General features: G+C 36.2%; 1 protein-coding gene across 2 annotated transcripts; it reads right to left on the bottom strand.

The window, feature by feature from the left end:
- Positions 1–470: 470 nt before the first annotated feature.
- LOC103947738 (syndetin) lies at positions 471–15,744 on the bottom strand. 2 transcript variants are annotated; one of them, XM_009358685.3, is made up of 25 exons: positions 15,337–15,744; positions 14,756–14,923; positions 13,282–13,356; positions 12,267–12,345; positions 11,586–11,650; positions 11,313–11,402; positions 11,072–11,161; positions 10,873–10,959; positions 10,147–10,230; positions 8,851–8,973; positions 7,159–7,187; positions 6,935–7,067; positions 5,852–6,412; positions 4,799–5,328; positions 4,620–4,683; positions 4,407–4,509; positions 4,161–4,315; positions 3,567–3,692; positions 2,959–3,029; positions 2,748–2,810; positions 2,082–2,154; positions 1,308–1,427; positions 1,131–1,208; positions 950–1,000; positions 471–856 (listed from the first exon to the last, which is right to left on the bottom strand). In XM_009358685.3, exons 1-25 carry the CDS (start codon positions 15,559–15,561, stop codon positions 755–757), a joined length of 3,345 nt encoding a protein of 1,114 aa, XP_009356960.2. In that variant the 5' UTR covers positions 15,562–15,744; the 3' UTR covers positions 471–754. The 2 variants fall into 2 exon arrangements, with proteins under 2 accessions (XP_009356960.2, XP_009356961.2); XM_009358686.2 differs by lacking the exons at positions 14,756–14,923; positions 15,337–15,744 and having other exon boundaries at positions 11,586–11,645; positions 13,282–13,343.
- Between the last annotated feature and the right edge of the window lie 5,523 nt (positions 15,745–21,267).

A 21,267-nucleotide genomic window follows, 5' to 3' on the forward strand; every position in this document is an offset into this window, starting at 1 on the left:
GATAACTATTACTAGCAGAATAAAAAGATCCTTTGAGGTACTATTTCCCTAAACATTATGTTTGGGGAGAAGGATTGGCAAGTTTCAAGAATTTGAGTCCAAGTCGATAAAAAATGGATCACACAAAAAATTGATAGGAGGGATTAAGAAATGCGCTCCATAATCATTACAATTTACAAAGGTATGTTGGAGGGTTTGCAAACGATACCTTCCAAGTATTTGCAAATCTCTCTAAAATGCCTTTGTACTGGTCATGGAGGGCTTTATATCTTTACATTTCATAACTTAACCTCAGTCACTTGGGACTTTGAAATCACAATCGCTCACCCAAACATAGATAAGATGCCTTTCTCTGAAGATTTCAAGGTCCCTAGCTATTCTACAGAACCAATTCATAAGCATCTGCTCAAGCAAGGTAACGGAAAATTGCGCGAAAGCTTTACTACAGTTCGATGAAAGCTCGTGGTTCCAACTTCCAATTGTACGTTTTTCTCTTGATACATCATTATTTCGACTCATGTGATCCAAAAATACATTTAATCGTCCCTATTAGGGATGACAATATATTACAAACTCAGACACGAGAAAATATACAACCGGGATCAACATGTACGGTGCACATGATGATGAAAAATCAAAACAAAATCAAATATACATAGCTCATTAGAAAAAATTTAAGTGAAGAGTGAGAGACGACAATACGTGAGGTTCTAAATGATTAAAACACCTACCACGCTTAGCCGAAGTTGCATGCTCATTCAATCTTTTCTAGCACTTCCAGTCTGGTTTTTCTCTTCCAACTTTTCATAGTGGCAACAAGGTTGATCAACCCAACAATTTGATTTTTTGTGTATTCCTGCAGTGGAAAGGGTAAGTTCATATTCATGATGTATGAAAATCAGTGTCCAAAATCTAACCACAAGAAGTCCGCAGTGATGGAATCTCTTACCGGGTGAGCACGTGCCCAGTGTACATATTCAGTTTCCGGAAGATAGTATGCCTGACCCAGAGTAGAAAGAGAGTGAAAGTTAGTTTCAAAACCCCATTTCAACCAAGTTGTTCTAGTCACTTACCAATATAACAGAATTCCCCAAGATCTTGCTAACTATTTAGTCTATGTTTGAGCTTACCTTAATGAAGGCTTCAACTATTTGTAAATGGGGCTTCACATTCATTGCGACAAAATGCTGCAAGCCATTGATCAAAACCTAAAACCCACAAAGGAGTCCTGAAATTTATTAAGCTGCAAAGGAGAGCAACGCTAAAGGAATGTTGAGATTCATATCTTGTCCAATTTGAGAGAGAACCTGTAGATCCAATGACATGAGAGCCCGCCCTTCATCTGTACACCTCTTGACACGGGAGAGTCCTTCTATGAGAGTTTGGGCCACAATTTCAAGTCCGTATTCTAAGAGGAGGTCTTGAACCTACATGTATACATACATATATTTGCAATCAAGCACATTTTTATTTTTAAAATACATGCCCACTTTCAATAACACATAAAGTTCTTAGCACAAGCATGTGGTTATTCACTATGCAATTCAGATACCAATTTCATATTTAGCAGTTGCGTCATGTCAAAAGTGCATACCATTATACAAAAATATAAGCGCAATTTATCCCTGTAGTCTGATATAAACAACGTAAAACCAAACAACTTATTGTCTGTTATCATTCTGGAAAACAGAACTGTAGATAGAGCACGATGGCATAACAGAATAACCACACAATAACATTCCATACCCAAGCTAAAACCTAATAAATTATTTTCTTTTACCACCCAGGAAAAAGGTAACTTTAGATAGAGCAGAATGGCATGGCAGAATAACCACACCATAAAAATGCATACCCAACGTAAAACCTAATAACTTATTTCTTTTACCACCCGAGAAAAAGTAACTTTAGATAGAGCATAAAGGCATAACAGAATAACCACACAATAACAGTCCATACCCAAAGAATACACAATTTCCAGAAGCAAGCCAATCAAGTCATCCCATTAACCATTCGAACCCTATTGAGAGAAGAGCAACTTCTCCATTTTATTGTGAAAGTTCCAAGAAACAGCCAGTTATTACCTCCTTGCGAATTCCCCCATGAGCAAGCCTTGTTTTATAGTGCTTGAATTCTCCCAATAACAAATCAACATACCTATTAAAGCAACAACTCATGTCAGAAAACTTGACACTTGTCATATGGTAGTAGAGAGGAAAAATTGGTGTGAAAGCCATTTCAGCAAGACTTTTCACAAATCTCTGTTTCTTGCACATACAAAGACAAGGCGAACATGGTCGTCAAGGATTGACATGCAAAGAGGAACCATGCATTAGACCTAAAAGAAGGGCCTAAAACAAGTTATGCTCAGGGAAGAAATTTCTGAGACTTGAGGATTTGTGGCAAATGATATATTTAAGAAAACGCCCAAAAGAAAACAATAAATTATAATGCCATATGATACAAAAGTTAAAACCTTCAGAAACATAAGACCACAAATTCAAGAGCCATAAGCATAATTGAAGTTTGGTTCTCATCCAAGATCTAAATAACTACCACAGAATCAGTTTTTGTAAACATGTCGCTCCTAATTTATCATACAGATAAAGCTTTGATGTGTTAAAAACTAGCTGGCCCCAAGAAGGAATTTTACAAAATCTGAAAGATCATTGTCAACGGCATGGCACAAGATCATAAAAATGAAACCGGAAACTTTCAAATAAATAAAGAATAAATATCAAGAAACTAACCCATTATGCTCTAGTCCAAGCTCTTTCACTTCCCATTTTGCATTGGCTATCCGATCCACATAACTGCAAATAATGGTTCTCCATGAAATGACAAAGTAGAAACCAAGAGAAAAAGGGGAGCCTTTTTAAATGAAAAGATGTTTGATTTATCTGCAGAAAGAAAAACCTAATAGTAAAGTAAACCCAACCAGGCCATGAACTCTGGTCTTACCCATTAATATGGAGCAGTTGTCTTGCACTTGTCCTATGAATGTGCTCTACAAGATCTGGTACAGCATCAACCTAATAAAGATATATATATAAATTCAAACTGAATTATAGGCATTCATCAAAAAAATTAATGATTTGTCAAAACATTTGACTCCTATAGATGAATAACAAATAAAGAAATCAAACAAGTCATATTAATAAAATTGTGAGAAACATACAAAAACTTAATTGTGAGAAAAATTAGTGTTACTTATACAAGGCTTACAAGCCTACCTAGTATCTAGCAGTACCGAAACAATTTTCTTTTTCTACTTTGGATTTATTTTCAATGTCAAATGCACATTGGTAAGAATCTAAGAAGTATCACTTACAAATACAATTATACAACCCCCATCATAGTATCATCCATGTCACAAAGATATTTATTTATGAGATTCAATTGTATCAAGAATCATTTTATACCAATAAAACATGTTCCTAGTCAATTATTGCTAAACCGTCCACTATGGAAAATTAAACTAAGATCATATCACATCATTTTATTAACACCCCACCAAGCTAGCATGAAATCTTTGAAAAACTCCAGCAGACAATAACAAAGGAACCTACCAGATGTGCATAGAAGTCTTCAACCACAGCAGCATTATTCTGAAGTAGCATTGTCTTGAGATGAGCTTTAGATCTATGCAATATTCGAGCAACAAGGGAGATAGTGTCAGCACCAGCGCATCTTTCCTGCAACAAAATGGTCGTGCAACTTAAAGCAGATTTATATTGCATATGGCTTAGTTCTAACTTCTAACTAAAAAACCAAGAGAGTATAGAACATCTGGTAACTTCCATGCCATCACTGAATAGCATTGTAACTAAGGAATTGCTTTAAATTTATGAAGTTATACTGCAACATTACAAAGATTGAACCTAGTGTACAGCATCATAGTTTCGTAACATTTAAAAAAAAATAAAAAGGATGACTGAAACTTGTTGTATAGGTGTAGCATGCCAACCCATATATGCTCTGCAGACCATGATAAACTGCCAATATGAATAAATGCACAAGTACAGCACATAAAACTTTCTAACTTATAGGGCAAGTAAAGAATGCACAAGGTGCATAAAACTCAAAAATTTTGGAATGAAAAGTTGTTATTATTTTCCATCTAAAAGATGATCTAGGAGGACCATATGATATTTAATTAATACCTTGAGACCAAAGGATGTTCCTGGTGTGTTACTGGGAGGACTCATAGGTGTGATGTCTGTACATGACGAATTTAGAGATGAGGATGAAGATGATGGGGACTTTATCCACTGGTCACAGTCTTGTTGTATTCTGGACAAGGCTGTCTTCAGCCGATCTGTGCATCAGAATCACAAAGTATCATAATCAGTAGATGATCAGATAAAGAACACAAAATAGTTTGAAGCACTGAAAAAGAAAGCACTCACAGTTAATCGGATCTGGTGACCCTTTTCCACCTGAATTGTTGTTTTGCTGAGCAAATGTTTCAAATACAAAATGAAAAAATACCTCAAACAACTGGCAAATTCCCTGCAACAATATACTGAATCAGGAAAAATAGACTCATCACAGGTTTTTATTAATAAGCATAAAGAACAGACATGGAAGTGAGAAAAAGATATATAAAGAGTATAAGATACCTTGAAGAACTCAACATTGACTATTTCCAATTTCTGCATAAGCCTGGCGTATTTATCCATTGACCTAAAATGTACAAGAAAATACAGATCAACTGTCAAGCATCCATTCCAAAATACATAATTCAGGCTTTTATATCTGAAAGTGCATTAATCTCTCCAGTAAATACAGAGCAGTTCACCTTAGAAGACAAATAGATGATCCAGTTTGAGCTATGATTTCTCCATCATTATAATGTAAAGATTGATTTCTTGACAGTCTAGGTTTCGAAATTCGACTTGGGAGTTGACTATCCTCATCAATAAAGTCTGCAAGAAGATCTTCATTATCTTCTTCCGAAACAGAATTAGCACCATCAGAATGACTTGAATCACTGTTTTGTTGAGAGACCTTATCACCAAGCCTTTCGCTAAAATTACCATCAGATTCACCAGTTGTACTGTTCCACTTAAGACCTTCTTTGGATGTATGTGCCAGCTTTAACAAAAAGGGGTTTCCATTTCTAAGCCAATTAGAGAATCCACTCTTCTTGGCACCAGTATCAACAACTCTTGTAGACTTATCAGAATGTAGAACCCTGGCATTAGACTTACCCTCAGATGGAACAATTATAGGTGCTCCATCACCAGCAAGCCCGGGAAATGTAATTTCTTGTACTGCATCCGGTGGCATCATGAACCAAATTTCTCTTTCCAACACCATTTTAAGCGCCTAAAAAAATTTTTAAAGTATCAACTATCTATATAAGTGCATCTGGACAGTGTTGTGCTTGTGCATAGTAAAAGTTTAAATCTACAACATAATTTCGAAAAATAAACTAATGAGAATGTATAAAATAAGTGTTGGGAGGCAAAACTGTTCAAACAAAATGTTTCTAATACATTTGAATTGCAATACACAACAGGGGAACACAAGTGACTGGACAACCATGGTAGCACACCAGTTATGTAGATGCCACCTAAGTAGGGTTTTATCTTGCATGTGATATTACAAGTTTGGACAAGTAAAAGCAAATGCAATAAAAAACTATTTATGTGTGTAACATCAGGCAGTGAGCAATGTCTGGTAGTCCACAACTCTTATTTGGTCACGAGTTCATAACAATCAATAATTTCTTAATCAGTAACCAATCAGTTTTATAATTAATTAGAAAGAACAGAAATAAACAAACATAATATCAGTCATCACATAGCATAGCCCTATTTGGAGGACAAAACCTGTAAAGTTGACTTACATGTATATTCTGCCGATGAAAAGCTAAAAAATAATTTTCACATACTGCCTTCAACTTCTGCCTGAAGTCAGCTGCTTCAATTCCGCAAAATGCTTCCCCAGCCAAGATAAAGACACCCAGATCTTCATAGTTTTTCAAGAATTGGTGTATGCTAGCAGAAGAAACAGAAGCTGAAGAAAGCAAGACCGATACACGAGTAGCTGTGAGTTGCCAAAGATTTTTGCGTCCCCTCTGAAGGGTTTGTGAAACAAATGCTGTGGCATCTTTTCGTAGTTGATACCATGGGGATCCACTTGTTGATGTTGTACTGTCATCCTTACTCGCCTCATCAACTAAATTTTGATAATTAGTGGAAGTTGTGTTTCCTGCAGGTTCAACCAAAGAGCAGGTGGTTGTAGATTCATCTATGTATGCTGAACCAGGCACTATATCTACAGATTCGGCGAGAGAGCCATTAACTTTTTGGGAAGAACAAGGAGGTGAAATTTGCTGAACCCCCCCAGGAGTCGGAGAGATGTCACTTTCCTTCTGTGTCATGCTTGGAGTTTTACCGGCTGAATCCTAAAACAAGGACATAAAGATTTCTCTCATATCCTGGAAAATAAAATGATTCTGTTTTTGTGCGAACATGTGTGTATGTAGGAGCCATATTTCTGCCAAATACCTACAGTCGTACAGTATGTGACCACTATGGCTGTAATACAGTTCAACGGAATCCAAAGAAAACTAGTAACAGAAGAAAACAGCTTAATTTATTGTATAATATTGATACATCAATACATTTGAGTGCATAAAAGTATTGCAATACAGTTTTCAATTGTTATGACAAAGCAAACAGAAAATGATTTAGAGACAATACTGAATGGCAAAAAACATTCTGACGGACAGGTTAAGTTGTAAACAATGGGAAACACATTCAAATATACTTTACCAGCCAATAGTAATAAGCAGTAACAAAGAGGAACTATCAACTAACATTATTTAAAATTTGGAAGAAGTGCATGTAACCAAAATAAATAAATACATTACCAAATATATAATGAAAAATAATACGATCAAGTAAAAGTGTGAATTGAAGTTTACCCTATTATCCAGCTGAAAGCCCATGATTTCATGATATGAACACATCAACTTGAAAAGGATTGCTAGTGTGTTTAACAAACACTGCCTAAACTTTGGTTCAGGTATCTGAAGGCATAGATCGCTGTAGGTAAGTCTGGAAACACATAAGAATGCATTAGCATGCATACAAGATGTATGGTTCTGTTACATTACGATACTAGCACCGGTAGATGTAGAAAATGTACCGACTATTTTGCATGTGAAATCCCTGATCCTGCAAAGAAATTAATCATCTAAGTATAGATATTGTCTCACAATACAGCTATAAAGTGAACACCATAGATCTTATCATCTCTTTGTTTTTTAATACAAAATACTCTCTTTTATCAAAACAAAACATCTATAAACAAACTGCACAAGCAGAAAAATTGAAAGAATAAGGTCCCCTGCAAAGATAAACCCAAGGACTGTCTAAAATGTCTTGACGCAGACATCAGGGAGAATGCCAAAAGTATTCTTCCCCCAAAGAAAACCCACCTAGTTCATATGTTAAAAAAATTCTTTTGTTTCTTTCCATCCAAACAATCCTAACAACCACCAAAACTGCAAAGTGCCACAGAGAACTGCCTTCTAATCTGCACTATCTCCCAAAAACCCCTCCACCAAAAAGGAAATCTCCAGCCCCAGCACCCACTATTCCAAGCACCTGCATCTACCTTGCACAAGTTAGAAGGGGAAATGGCAATGCTGAAAGAATATGCATCTTTATATGGGGAGATGAGCAGGTACTTGGTCTTCTTGTTTGGAACACATTCCAACACTGGTAGAATTTTGCATCAGACAAGGCCCAAGCCTCTGTTGTAGTTAAAACTCTCTCTGATCTTCCCAATACCCAGCCTCTGATGAAGCCATTCCAAATTGATTTTGGTCTGCGGTTTAATAAATTAGGGTCATTAGCTCTACCAACTTTTTGAGTCATCCGCGATTTTCCTCTAATATGCTCCCACAACCAACAATATCGTGATCCAGTCCCTCGTCCAACAATTCTAATTCTTGGGCCTTATATGTATGCCTACTAACATTTTCCTCAGACCAGTATTACCCTTTCCTGTACTAGGCCCCCTAGGTTTCTTCCCATCCTTCTACCCCTTTCCTAGTCTTCATTTTTTATTCTGTAGGATACTAGATTATGGTGCGCTCATCCTTTTCTTACTCCCAAATGTACCCTTCCCCATTCTTCATTGTTTACCTTGTGTTTTTGGACTCAATTTTCCTGCTATCCTCTATTTGCCCAAGTGTACCCATCCGACCGCTTTCCTCATCTTCTACCATGTGATGATTGGATTGAACTTTTGTGCAATCCTCAACTCACCCAAGACTGACCTTTGACTGTCATTATGAGTTTCCCAATTGTACAAAGGGAAACCTGGGATGAATCCATAATCCCTTCTGAATCATAGTCTTGCCTCAAATAACATCAGCTCAAAAAACTTCTGTTGTCCACAACCAAAACAGTAACCTTTCTGAAAAATGATCTAGCCACCCTAACATGGTAAGTTGTTTTGTACCCACATTTTGTATACCCATCGTCAGAGCTTTCCACAGAGGTCTTACATAGCCACCTGTTACTGCAGTGTCCCTAGAGAAGCAAAATGCTGCCTTATCTGAAACTCCTTAATTTGTATACACGTCATTTTCAGGTTGCTGCCAAATTTATCTTTGTCTCCACATTATTGTTTTGGAGAAAGAGAGGAGGGAGGGGACGGGAGGGGGGGGGGGGGGGGGGGGGGGGGGTGGGGGAGTGGTTGGGACAGACAGACTAAACATAAGTTTCAAGAAATAAATCCACAACTATATGGAGATATTTTATTTTCTGTGTTACCCCAACACTTTTGCATGAACTATTCTACTTCTAAATCATAATTATATCAGCATACCTCCTCTTGCACAATATTCTTCAATATAGAGTGGGTTTCTGACAGAACTTCCTGCATAAAGAAACTTTGTAACTTCTCAGCAAGGCCAGAGATATCCCCAATTAGTGCATAAGCATCGACCACCTGTTCAGCATTTAATAGTGTATCAAGTCAAAATAAACATCACACAAAACCTGAAAGAGCATACAATTGATCCCTCAACTTAAACTTATCATCCAGAAAAAAGAGAAGAATGATGATGCTGCAACTTAACACTTTTCTGAACATGCTCTCACTAAAGTGGTTGCAGCATTAATACGTGGATCTACAATAACCAGAAAGCTCTAAATAGTGAATTGAGTAAAATACCACTCATTTATTGATGCTATTCCTTGCAGCTCTCTAATGCCATTCAGTTCAAAGATTTTACCTTCTCCTGGGTGTTTAAATTTGGTGCTTGTTTTAATTTTATTTTTCTGAATAGTGTCTTCCATATATCCCTAGTTGCTTTTCCTATTTCCAATCAAATTTTACTTGACAAAAACAGAATCCAACTAACAGCCCCAGTTTTATATCAATCAAATACAGAAAACGTATCTAACATTTATTAGAACTTTCAAAAATAGGAATAAGACAATATCAAACTAACAGAAGTTTAAGAATGCAGGTAAAATTAGTTCAGCACAAGGTACAAGCAATGAAATTACTTGGGAGCAATCAAATTACGGAGAAGATACCTATCAGTAATCAACATAAAATTAACTCAAAATAACAAATGGAGCAACATAACCCTTTACTTCAAACGGGGAGCAACATAATATTAACACAAGAATCAGACATAAGATCACTTCAATACATGGTTGGATCAGACAAGTTGTTTCTCAATTCACATACCAAATGGTACAAAGTAAAGGAAACTCGGACTGAGTGGAGCAGAACATAGAGAGAGAGAGAGAGAGAGAGAGAGAGAGAGAACAAAAAATACTACTTTCACTTACTAGGTGCTTCGTCCCTCTTGTATGCATAATTTGGTACTGATATTCCTTAAATAATATGAAGAAAGCAGATATCTTTACAGAAATTTGAACCATGGTATTTCTGTATCCTCCTCATCAATATCATTGTGTAAAGGATAATGACCACTTAAAAGAATATCAAGCTATTTGAAATAAATGTAATCTAAGAACAACTATATGTAATGAAACTCACGTAGAAATCTACAAAATCTTCATGCAGCATTTGAGAGAAATTAATGATCCAGTTATCAGGAAAAGAGAAACAAAAGAAAGAAAGAAAGAAAGAAAGAAAAGCACTGACAGTTATAAAGCCCTCCTCATTGAACTCCTGGCACACTCCTAGCAACAAGGAATCCAGCTTTTGAAGAGTTTTTCCAAGCCAAACCTACACCCATGTTATGAAAAAATAAAATGTAAGCATGATAAAGTTTGTTGGTTTACCAGTAGTACCTAAAATTCAAGTGGTGGGATGCAAGGCAAGATTTCATGATTATTCTATATCCTGAAATGCCCCTCCCGTGTGGGTAGATCCACCACTACAACCCAACATGTGAAACTCAACCTATATTGGGAGGTTCAGCAAGGGGCTTGTAGTTGGTTAAGACTCAAGCATCCACCCCTGCACCCGAGGTCTCGAGTTCGACTCCCCCACACCCCCCAATATCACTTGCTTAAAAAATAATAATAATAAAATTAATAAAATAAAATAAAAAAAGACTCATATTGGGAAGTGGGAAGGTTCCAATTGGAAGGACTTGCACTGAGGATCTCCTTGCTCTAGCAACATGATACAATTTTTGTTGGTTGACCACCCTACTCCCATAGCTTATTAGGATGTGGGGCAACAGTTTTTTTATATTTTAATAAATAAAGTATAATCTAGTAGCCCCTCAATAGGTAAATATGTAAACCATAAACTAAAGACTTTTTTTAATCCATGGTAAAGAATATTGAGGCACAGAGACATATGAAATATCAGTGAATCTGTTAACAAAAAAGTGCTTCTTAATAGTAGCTTAATACTTGCCTCTACACCACGGCTCATCTCTTGTACTGCAGAAAGATCTGAAAAAGTATCTAACAGCTGTAGATATTCAGACAGGACTTGAAAGGCCTGTAAATATACATGAGAATTTAACCAAATAATTATAAAGATTAAAATGCAACATGAAACGAAAACTGGAGAGTATAATATAAACTGCAGGAGAACAGATATATAAACCCACCTTGCAGTAATTTCCTTCCTCAACCAGAGACTCGAGCTCTGCTTGCATTTTCAGTGCATGACCAAGCTCAGTTAAAACAGGAAGCATGTCCTGATTTTCATAAAAATAGGAAACTGTATACGTAAGGTTATGCTTATGCAACGAGAACTATCGAAGTGACTATGATGGGATCCCTAGGAACCAGGGAAAAATATCTAAAAAAGATTGTTACTGCTAACCATGCACAAAGTAACAAACATACCAGAAGAGCTTGTTTCTTTTTGGAATTGGAATTTACAATGAGATCCCTAGAAACCTCATTCCTTGATGAGGTCAGATGCCGCCTTCCATTCTGCAAATACAATTACAAAAACAGTAAATAAAAGCCAGAGCAAACATATAAAAGGAGTTTGACATTAAAAAAAACATATAAAAAGAGTTTCGACAAAAACAAAGTTATATCAAATAATCAATAGAAGCAAATGAAAAATTCAGAATGACCACATTCTGGATGACACATCCTGCAAGGGCTTACCATGCAGATGACATTTGCAATTTTCAAGTCTTTCTCCAATTCCCTGACCAAATGCATCCCCTTCACTGGCCAAAAGTAAGTGTCAAGATCTCATTTGAAACTGAAATATATTGTAAATCAAACTCCAGCAATGAACTATTGTTGAGCCAGAACACGAGAGAGAGAGAGAGAGAGAGAGAGAGAGAGAGAGAGAGAGAGAGAGTAGCGTTGAATAAACAACCACTCAACTACTCTGCCACCCTGGAAACAAATGTTAAGATATTTCAATTTGCCGATACAATAGCAATACGATGATAAAAACGCATAACATTCCAAAGCGTGCATTTTTGCTCAACCCACCCCCCCCCTGCTCTTTCCCCCTCCTCTTTTCTCCTCATTAAAGTGGGGGTGATGATCACCACCTCATTGGTTACAGTTAAATTAGATTGGTTGAATTGATAAAAAAACACAACTCTCAAAAATAAACTAATCTAAAGTCAACCAATGGGGTGGTGGGCATCACCCCCACTTTAGGGGGTGAACAAAAGTATTCCAATATTTCAAGGGACTGTTTAGGAGTTTAAAGCACAATTTCAATAACTTATATAGGTAAGATTTCCAGAAGGCCATGCAGTATAATACTTCCTTAATGTACTTCAAAACAATTGCAGAAAAGGTTTAGACAGTTTGATTAAAACTTACCCATTACTTCATGATGTTCCATAACCTTGCGGGATAAACGTTCAGCTACTCTATCCAGTTGTGCCAATCTAAGAGCGGCCTACAAATGAGGGTTTAGATGGTAGATAACATTGTTAGACAAGAGGTTGAAAGACATAACCAATGGAATTGATTATTACACTTCCAAATAACCACGCCACAAGCATGCAAAAATAGACTATGACTATTTTATAAATGCATATGATACGGGTTTCAGCCAGCAATGTAAGCATTGCAAATTATGTTGACAAGGACATGTAATCGATAAAAAGTGAATGTGCAAGATAGATAAAAAAGTGGAAACACCATTCAAAGAGAGAATTGAATTTAAGTGCTCGTGATGTAACAGAAGAAGAATGAATATCAGACAAGAATGAAAGGCTATGCATACACAGATCCAAAAGAATTGTCAATACTGCTGCTGCAAGATATAGACTCGTTCATTTCATCTACAATTTTTCCTGTTTCAATTCAACCCAAATAACGAATCTGACAATAATAGAGAATGAAGGCACGATAGGCCCATGAAAAGCATTGGTTGGTTCAAAACCATGATTAGTAGAAAGCAAATGGTTATAAATTACCAAAGAGGTTACTTTTACCAATTGAGCACATAGAGTAGTGAACCATTTGCAGATCGAATCATCCGAACAGTAACATGTATATGTAACTAAGTCCTACATGTGTGAAGAATTTCCGAATGACTATGGCATCATATGTAAGCTAACTAGCCACAAACATATGAAAAATTATTTAACATTCTAGTACAAGATTGAAACAAAGAGTTCAAGAAAACAGGACATTTAACTCAATTATGCAATATTTTGATAAAACAATTGAACTGATGCAAAACATCAGAATAGTCCATTGAAGATGAAAAGGACAACTTCGAGGGTAATCCTCTACCTGGGAAACAAAAGACTAGCATACATGCTGAACAAAATGAAGAAACTGGAATATGTGGGTTGCAAGGAAGATGGAGAAACTACAAAATCACCTGTCTCTCAAAATAAGCCAGGTCACTTTCTTCAGATGGAATATGCTCCAAAATATGTCTGACTGGATCAAAATTCTACATTTAAGAGGTAGTTGCAAAGCTTTTAAGACAGATAATTCAAATTTAATCCACACAGAAATGGTAACCGTTGAATAAACACTCCGTCAAGAAGTGGAAGCATTAGCAAGTATTATTAGAAAGAAAGAGAAGGTATAAAATTACCAACGAAAACATAACCACAACAACAACAAAATAATAATAGCAGCCCACTATTCTAAAAATTCCCACCTAGCGCCATCTTGGCCCCACCTAGGCGCTAAGCAGCTGGCCACTGCCCTAATTAGTCCATAGGCATTTCAAAATTAAAGGGCACCCAGACCCGCTTAAGCATCCGCCTAGCCTGCCTAAACCTGCCTAGGTACCCTCCTAGGTTGCGACTCCCACTTAGACAGAAAATCTATAACTTTCATTTTGCATTTTATTTGTTCAATAAAATGTAAGAGACTTATTGGATACTTGAATGAACACTCATTATATGTTTGTTCCTTATGCTTTCAATATGTTCTAATACTTTATAGTCATTTTATTATGCAATTTATGCATCCTAATACAATTATGTGTTTTTCAAAGTATAAATAGTTAATTTACTTAAATCCGCCTAGCCCACCTAGGCGCTAGGCCCCAATCCACCGCCCGACTAGCGCCTAGCATCTTTTAGAACCTAGCATGACGTCAATAAAAATGGTTCATTTTGTTTGTGACTTAACTTAAGGTTTGTTGAAAGATAAGGGGTCCCAATAACATAGTAAAGCAAGGAAAGAGAAGGGAGTAGAAGAATTATGATATAATTCATTTCTCTACCATACACTTTATATGTACAAAGTAATGAATTACAAGTCCAAAAGTCATAATCGTACTGTGGAGAATACATACTTAGACTACTTAGAATAATTTATAAGGTTGGAGCGAGGGAATCCAAGTTGTTTCAATAATTTGCTCCTCATTGTCATCAACCGCAGAATGGTTAAGATATGGATTTTTAACTACCTCTGACGTGATTAAATATTTCAAAACAGCTTCTTAGAGAATAACTAAGAAAATGAATAAATAACTGCCCAAATAAATGAAAATATATCATTTTTGGTTGTTGAGAAAAATTATCTCCTACATGTGTGAGCTACCAATAGCATGTGCAACACCGCAGTTCCACAAATATAAATCTCATGAGGGCTAGTCTTTTGATTGACACAAATGTTTTATAACTGAGGAAGTATCGCAGAACACAATTGACATTTCTTCTTGTGGTTGTCAAAAAAACTATTTCCTATGATTATGAGCTACCGTTAGCAACCTTTCTACTACTTGAAACATGGAAGATGACTTGGTAAATTCCTAAATAACCTAACATTAACAAACTACAAGTCATGAGGGCTACAAAATAAAATAAAATAAAAACATAATTATATAGTAGCACCTCTTCATAGAATTCTTTCTCTATCTCCTCTACTTCTTGACCATGATGTTTGCTTCCATATATTGAGCTCAATTCTTCAGAGCTTGATGATAGACTAAACCTTTGATGCGGAGGGAGTCCAGCAATAGCACGAGCAACAGCTGCAGCAGCCGCAGCTCGTGCAGGAACCTGTTCGATAAGGTAAACAACACATGAAGACATTAAGAACGGAAAATTAATGTTACCCCTGTGCCAAGCAGCCAAATTTTGCAGTAAGCACAACATTTTCGTTCCCTACTTCACAGTGAATTAACTAGACCATCAGATTAATAAGCATTGCTCTTAAAATGATAATTATTCAATTAAACCTTCTTCTTAATTACCACGAAACCGCAGATAATCACCCAAAACAAACTATAATTCAGTATATAAAGCAAAATTCACACACTTAGAACAAACACTATCAAATGACATGATCTAATTACACAATTTCAACTCGCTTTTACTCCGAAACAATCGAATTTCACACAACTAAACAGGAAACGCATCGAATTGGAGCGCCAAAAAGCTGCATTACGTGCAAAAACCGAAATTTCAATCACCTCTGGTCGATCAGAAGCAGAGGGGAGAAGGCCGAGCGATCTGGCAGACCTAACGGAGCGCAGAATCTTCTCGCCGACCTTTGATAAATCCATTGCACCACCTTGGAAAAGCAAAAAGGGGACCAAGAACAAAACCCCAGGGGTCTCAATGCCCTCGCTCAAATCGCCATTGAACAAAAACGGATTCGCCAAAACGCTGCCAAAGGGAGACAGATTCGGCTGCATTTCAATTCGAAACTCCGAGATCACGCGCTGCAAAATCCATCGCAGGAAGGAGCTGCGATCGCGGTTTTGGATCTGATGGTTTCAGCGAGAGTCCGCGTCGTTGCTTTTGTAGACTTGGAGTTCTCTCACTCTCAGCGCCTAATCTTTTTATTGTTAATTGCTGTTGCAAGGATATGGACAGAAAACAATATATAGTCAAATCTCGCAAAAACTAATGCACTATACTATTACGAATGCTCGAGTAAAATCCATTAGCACGCGTTATACTTTGTGCCGATGTGTATATGTTTAAAATAATAAAATTTGTCATCGTTGGAAATAAAATAATGAAAAGCTAATCACAAAAGTGGACATTTTTAATCATAGGATGCAAAACTTTCATAATCTCCAAAATCGGCATACAGAATTCAAATTTTGAGAAATGCTAAGGCGATTTCCAATCGGATTGGCCATAATGTTATAGGTCAAAAGATAGTTCATTTATACACAAAACTCATCTTCAATGGAGATTTAAGTCAAAAAATCTTGGGATCCGCCGCGTCAAAATCTAGCCATATGGCGAGCAGGCTGGGCATCCTTAGCTAACCAACCAGCCATTTAACTGGGCCCAGCTGGAATTTTTTTTTTTTTAAAGACGAAATTAAAAAAAAAATTCTAATTTTTTTCTTATATATTTCTACAACATTTTTCACATCATTTTCACCATTCCATATCATCTTATTTCATTTTATTTCAATTCTTCACATTCTATTCACCTCAAACACTTTTTTCATACACATCCTTCTCTTTACATCTTCCAATAATCTTTCCTTTAATTTTTTCAATAATTTTCAAGTGGCCACATCTTCAAGTGGCACTCAAATTATGTCCAGAGGCTTATTCATTTAGCGACAAATGACAATCAAAATATACCCACAAATATTATTTTAATATAGTAGTTTAATTCAATTAACCAATAAAATTAAAGAACAAACTTAAAATAATAAATTATTGAGGGGGCTAAAAAATAGCCTACTTCGGTTGGAGATTGTATATAAATATGGTCTAGCATTGTTCATTAAAAAATAATTTCTTGTAAGGCTATAATCTGGATGGAGGCTAAACATAGACCCTTCGGCTGGAGGTGGCCTAAGAGCATCTCCAACAATCATTCAAGTGCCCTGGTAATTGGATTGAATTTGCCTTCAACCCAAAAAAATCATCTCCGCTAGTTCCAAAATGGAGGGGAGATTAGGCCAAGGGCAAAAGCCCTTTCAGTTGCTCGTGCAGCTTTCGCCAGGGCTTGCGTTTTTTTGCAACAGAAAACACCACATTGTTGCCAACCCACGTACATATCTTGTTGCCCTTAGAATGTGTATACATCTTATACTGTTGTAAAATCACAAATATCCAAATAAATACAATTTGTTTTTTAACAACACACTTAAACAAATTACTCAAAGAACAAACATACTATGTACGCACTTACAAGACATACAAAATAAAAAAAATAATGAATAGTAATCACCCTTACTCTTACCCTTTCTCTTTTCAAATGGTAGACTTTGCCCTTCCAGTGCTCCTAAAACGAGTGGAGATGCTCGAAGGGACTCTTTCAAATGTGAGACTTTCCATAGACTCTGTCATCTCTTTTTTTTTTTCACAATGTTTTATTAAAGCAGGTCCACATTTCTCAATTGCAAGGGGCATTGGGTGATTCAATCCCCCAAAACCAACAAAAATGAGCTACACCCCAGCCCAAACAAGTCAAACAAAATAAAAAAATGAGGCTCGACTACTCACTTGGGCCAAAATCACCCAACCCAGCATATGCGAGAGGGTGATGTCACCCACATTATTTTCTTTGCATCAGGCGTGTGGGCTTCACGCTCGCATGAGTGCGAGCGGACCAACGAATCCTACACTGTTGTTTCCACGTGGCACAATATGAGTTGTTGGATTTTACAAAAAAAAATTAATTAAGTAATCAAACGGTCTATGTTAATTAGGTAAGAAATAAATATACTAAAAATTAAAAATTACAAAATCGTGACAGCGACGAAATTGATAATTCTTATTCGAAATTAAATATAAATTTAATTTTTATTAATTTTTTTAATTTAATGTTAATTGCATAGGCAAATTTAATTTACAAGGTGGAGTTGCAATCAGGCAGTTATTGTTCACTTAGGCAGTATGACACGCCCTAACCTAGATATCCTAATGATACCTGGATGACACATGTTGGCCGAAACCTGAGAGTGACGAAAGCTAAATATAAGAATACGCAAGAATATAAGAGAAACTGTAATTCAAAAGTCATATAACAAATAACGATGATTCTAAATATACAAATGCTAGTAAGATTCCGAATTAAACATGAGTGCAACAGAAGTCCAACGATCACAAATCCAAAACAAAAGATGCACAAATATGTCCATAGCACACTACTACATGGAAGTACGAGTAAAGGTAAGAAATCAAATTACAATTATCATAAGGAAATCATACACAAATAGAAGGTCGCAAAGTCACTGGTAGGGAAATGCCTTGTTACTCGAGTCATATTCCTCATCACTATGTCCTGAGAAGGCACAAAAACAAAAGGTGAGTGGACCATAATTTATACCAATACTAATAATACGAAAACCAATTTCCTTTCTAAACATAATAACCCCCTGTTTTGAAAACACATATATAATACTACATATAGGTTTTGCTAAAACTCTAGCATGCCCTGAAAACATTCATAGGTAATAAAATCATATCTACAAGTGGTATCAAAAAGCCCAAAGGCAAAACTCAAGAATCACAACACAAATCAATGATAAAATCAACTAAGGGTATCATAGTCGCCTGAAGGCATAACTTGTCCATCACCCGAAGGTGAAGGTGAAGCTATACGACATTGGGTTACGCCAGTAAAGAAACATGGTAGGCCCCATCACTCGAAGGTGAAGTTGTACGACTCTAGGTTACGCCAGAGAAGAAAACATAGCTATATATAGCATAACACACCGATACTAGCCGTGGCTAGTGAAGTTGTCCAACATTGATTTCGCCAGTGAAGCTAGGGGTATAACATAAGTATCCTCAACTGTGTCCTATGGTCATAGACTACATACCTGTGTTGTGTGTGTGTGTCGTATGATAACCCACTAGATAATCACTGAAAACATATCTCAAAAACTCATGCCAAAACACTAGAGCTTAAAACTAAAATCCTTGTCAAATAAATCCATACTAATTTATATTCATAAATCCACCAAATTTCATACGTATAAAACCAATAGTTCATAACCTTTAGAAAAATGTAAATTCAATCATCATAAATATGTCGTAAAAACAATTTAAATAAATTACAAATTCTCCATAACCATAAATATAAAAATCCATATAAGACATGTTCAAATAATGAAATATGAAATGCATGCTAGACTAATAGTTATAAAATATTCAATTTAAGAAGGGGCCCACTCACAAATATTCCGCTCATTGGGAGCCGCTTGAACTAAGGAGGACTAGATCATTTCCAATCGATGCACCTATACACCAATAGAGACTATTTAATAAAATGGTTCTAAAATGATGGAATTTAAGAAAACGAACATCGGATTTGGATTCGACACGTCGGAAAACCTAAGGAAGGACTTCGGGTTCCCCCACGCTCCGCCATGTGTTGCCACGAGCCACCACAGAGTGGCGACCCAGAAGGCCACGGGTCACAGGAAAAGTCGTCGGCATTGTAGTGGACAACAGCGAAGCACAGTACCTCCGAAGGAGGTGCTTGTGCTCCACGCGCCGACAATGGAAACTGGGTTTCAGACTCAGGTTGGATCTGGACTTGGGTTTGAAGGGTTAGACCGGTTATTGGGTTTGGTGGGTTATTGGATCGGATTTGGGCTTGGGCTATAGATTGGGCTAATGGATTTGGGCTAATGGGTTTGGGCTTGGACATGGGCAATGGGTTAGGCTCAGATTGGGTTGTAGGTCAGGTTGACTCGATTGAGTTTGCAAGTCACTGAACCTAACAAAGGAGAAAGCCGAACTTTTGGCTGGGAAATTTTCTTGGCTCCGATTTGGGGTCAAATCTCCACCATTTTCAATGATTTTAAAACCAAAGTGAAGCTAAGGAAGAGGAGAACAAGAGTTTACCAATTTGAGGGTTAGCCGTGGTCAGAGTTGGCTGGAAATTAGCTCGCAAGTCATTGGGTTTTCACTGGAAAACTAGGGAGGGGAAGAACATACACGGACAAAGTTGGAACCTTAGCTTTTCAACTCAAAACACATCGAAGACTAGAGAATAACTCAAACGAATGGAGTAAGGCAATAACCTCACCTGGGTTTAAGCAATGGAAACTTGAAGCTCTCGGCTTCAATGGTGGATCACTCAAATGGTGTTCTGATGATGCATGCAAGGATATATTCGAGTACCTTGAGTCTCAGGGATTCCAATATGTGATTTTGGGGTTGGGTTTGTGAGAGAATCGAAGTGAGAGCAAAGGTGAAGCTCTTGGAACTTAGAGAGAAAGGGAGTGTCTGAGAAATGTGTCGAGCTAGGGGCAAAGAAAAGAAAGAGAGTGCTCTAAAGTGTATGTGTGAGAGAGAGAGAGAGAGAGAGATATATATATATATATATATAGATAGATGTCACAGGATGAGAGTAAAACAATAGGCCGGGTTACAAACCCAACACAAGGGTATTTTCGTAATTTCGTATGTAATTTTTCAAAATGGGTTATTACACAGTAATTGCCTTAGTAAGGCGGAGTTGCTCTAATGTTGGCACGAGAATGACATTAAATTGTAAGGTTGCAAATAGTCTTATTTGAAAGATAATCTACTTAGCATTTCTCTTTCAACACAAATAAGGACCACTACCCAAAGAAGACACTAGACAAAAGCATAAAGTGGTTAAAATCAAAAGGCATCAGAAAATGGTGAACAAAAAGATTTCAACCAGCTTTCATTAGTAGTGAAAAATGTTATTCATTTTTAAACAATGTATATAATTGTATCTGTGTAAATGAGTTTTGAAAGTTAACAAGTCACTATTTTTGTTTCTAAAAATGAATAACATTTGTCACAATTAATTTAGAAATTAGTGAACAACAAAAGAGAAAAGTCACTCTAGACCAAAATAGTTTAGTTTGTTATTTTCCATTGAGGAAGCATAACCAAATTTTGCATAATGAAGAAAATCCCTAAGCAAATACTAGTAAATCTTATTATTAGTCAAGCGAAATATAAATTATGTAATAATAAGCATATTTATTTATTAATTCAATTGTTAGATTGTTTTTTTTTTTTTTTTAAAAAAAATCTTAAAAATCATTAGGCAGAATTTAGATTATATTACATTTCAATTAGAAAATAGTAATAAAAATATTCAGAGATTTCCCAAGAAAGAAATAAAAGAATTCATTAATATTACAGATAGTAAGCCCAAGCAAACAGAATCAAATCAATAAAGATAGTTAAGCAATCAAATTAGAAGTTTAAAAAATCCCATGAGTACAAAAATAATTAACTGAACAAGTAGATAGATTGCATGATCATATAGATAGATTACTAGTTTAATGATCGATTCTGGAACTAATAGCAAATATATCCAAACTTTGAATGAAATTAGTAAATTAGATAAAGAACAATTGGTTTAATAGATTTTTCATCACAAGTAGCTACTAGTAATATTCTAATTAGGCAAAACAATTTAATTATCCAATT

This window comes from the organism of the source record quoted next, unplaced genomic scaffold (assembly GCF_019419815.1).
Source record: "Pyrus x bretschneideri cultivar Hongxiangsu unplaced genomic scaffold, Pyrus_bretschneideri_v1 Contig29, whole genome shotgun sequence".
In the NCBI taxonomy this organism is placed as follows: Eukaryota; Viridiplantae; Streptophyta; class Magnoliopsida; order Rosales; family Rosaceae; genus Pyrus; species Pyrus x bretschneideri.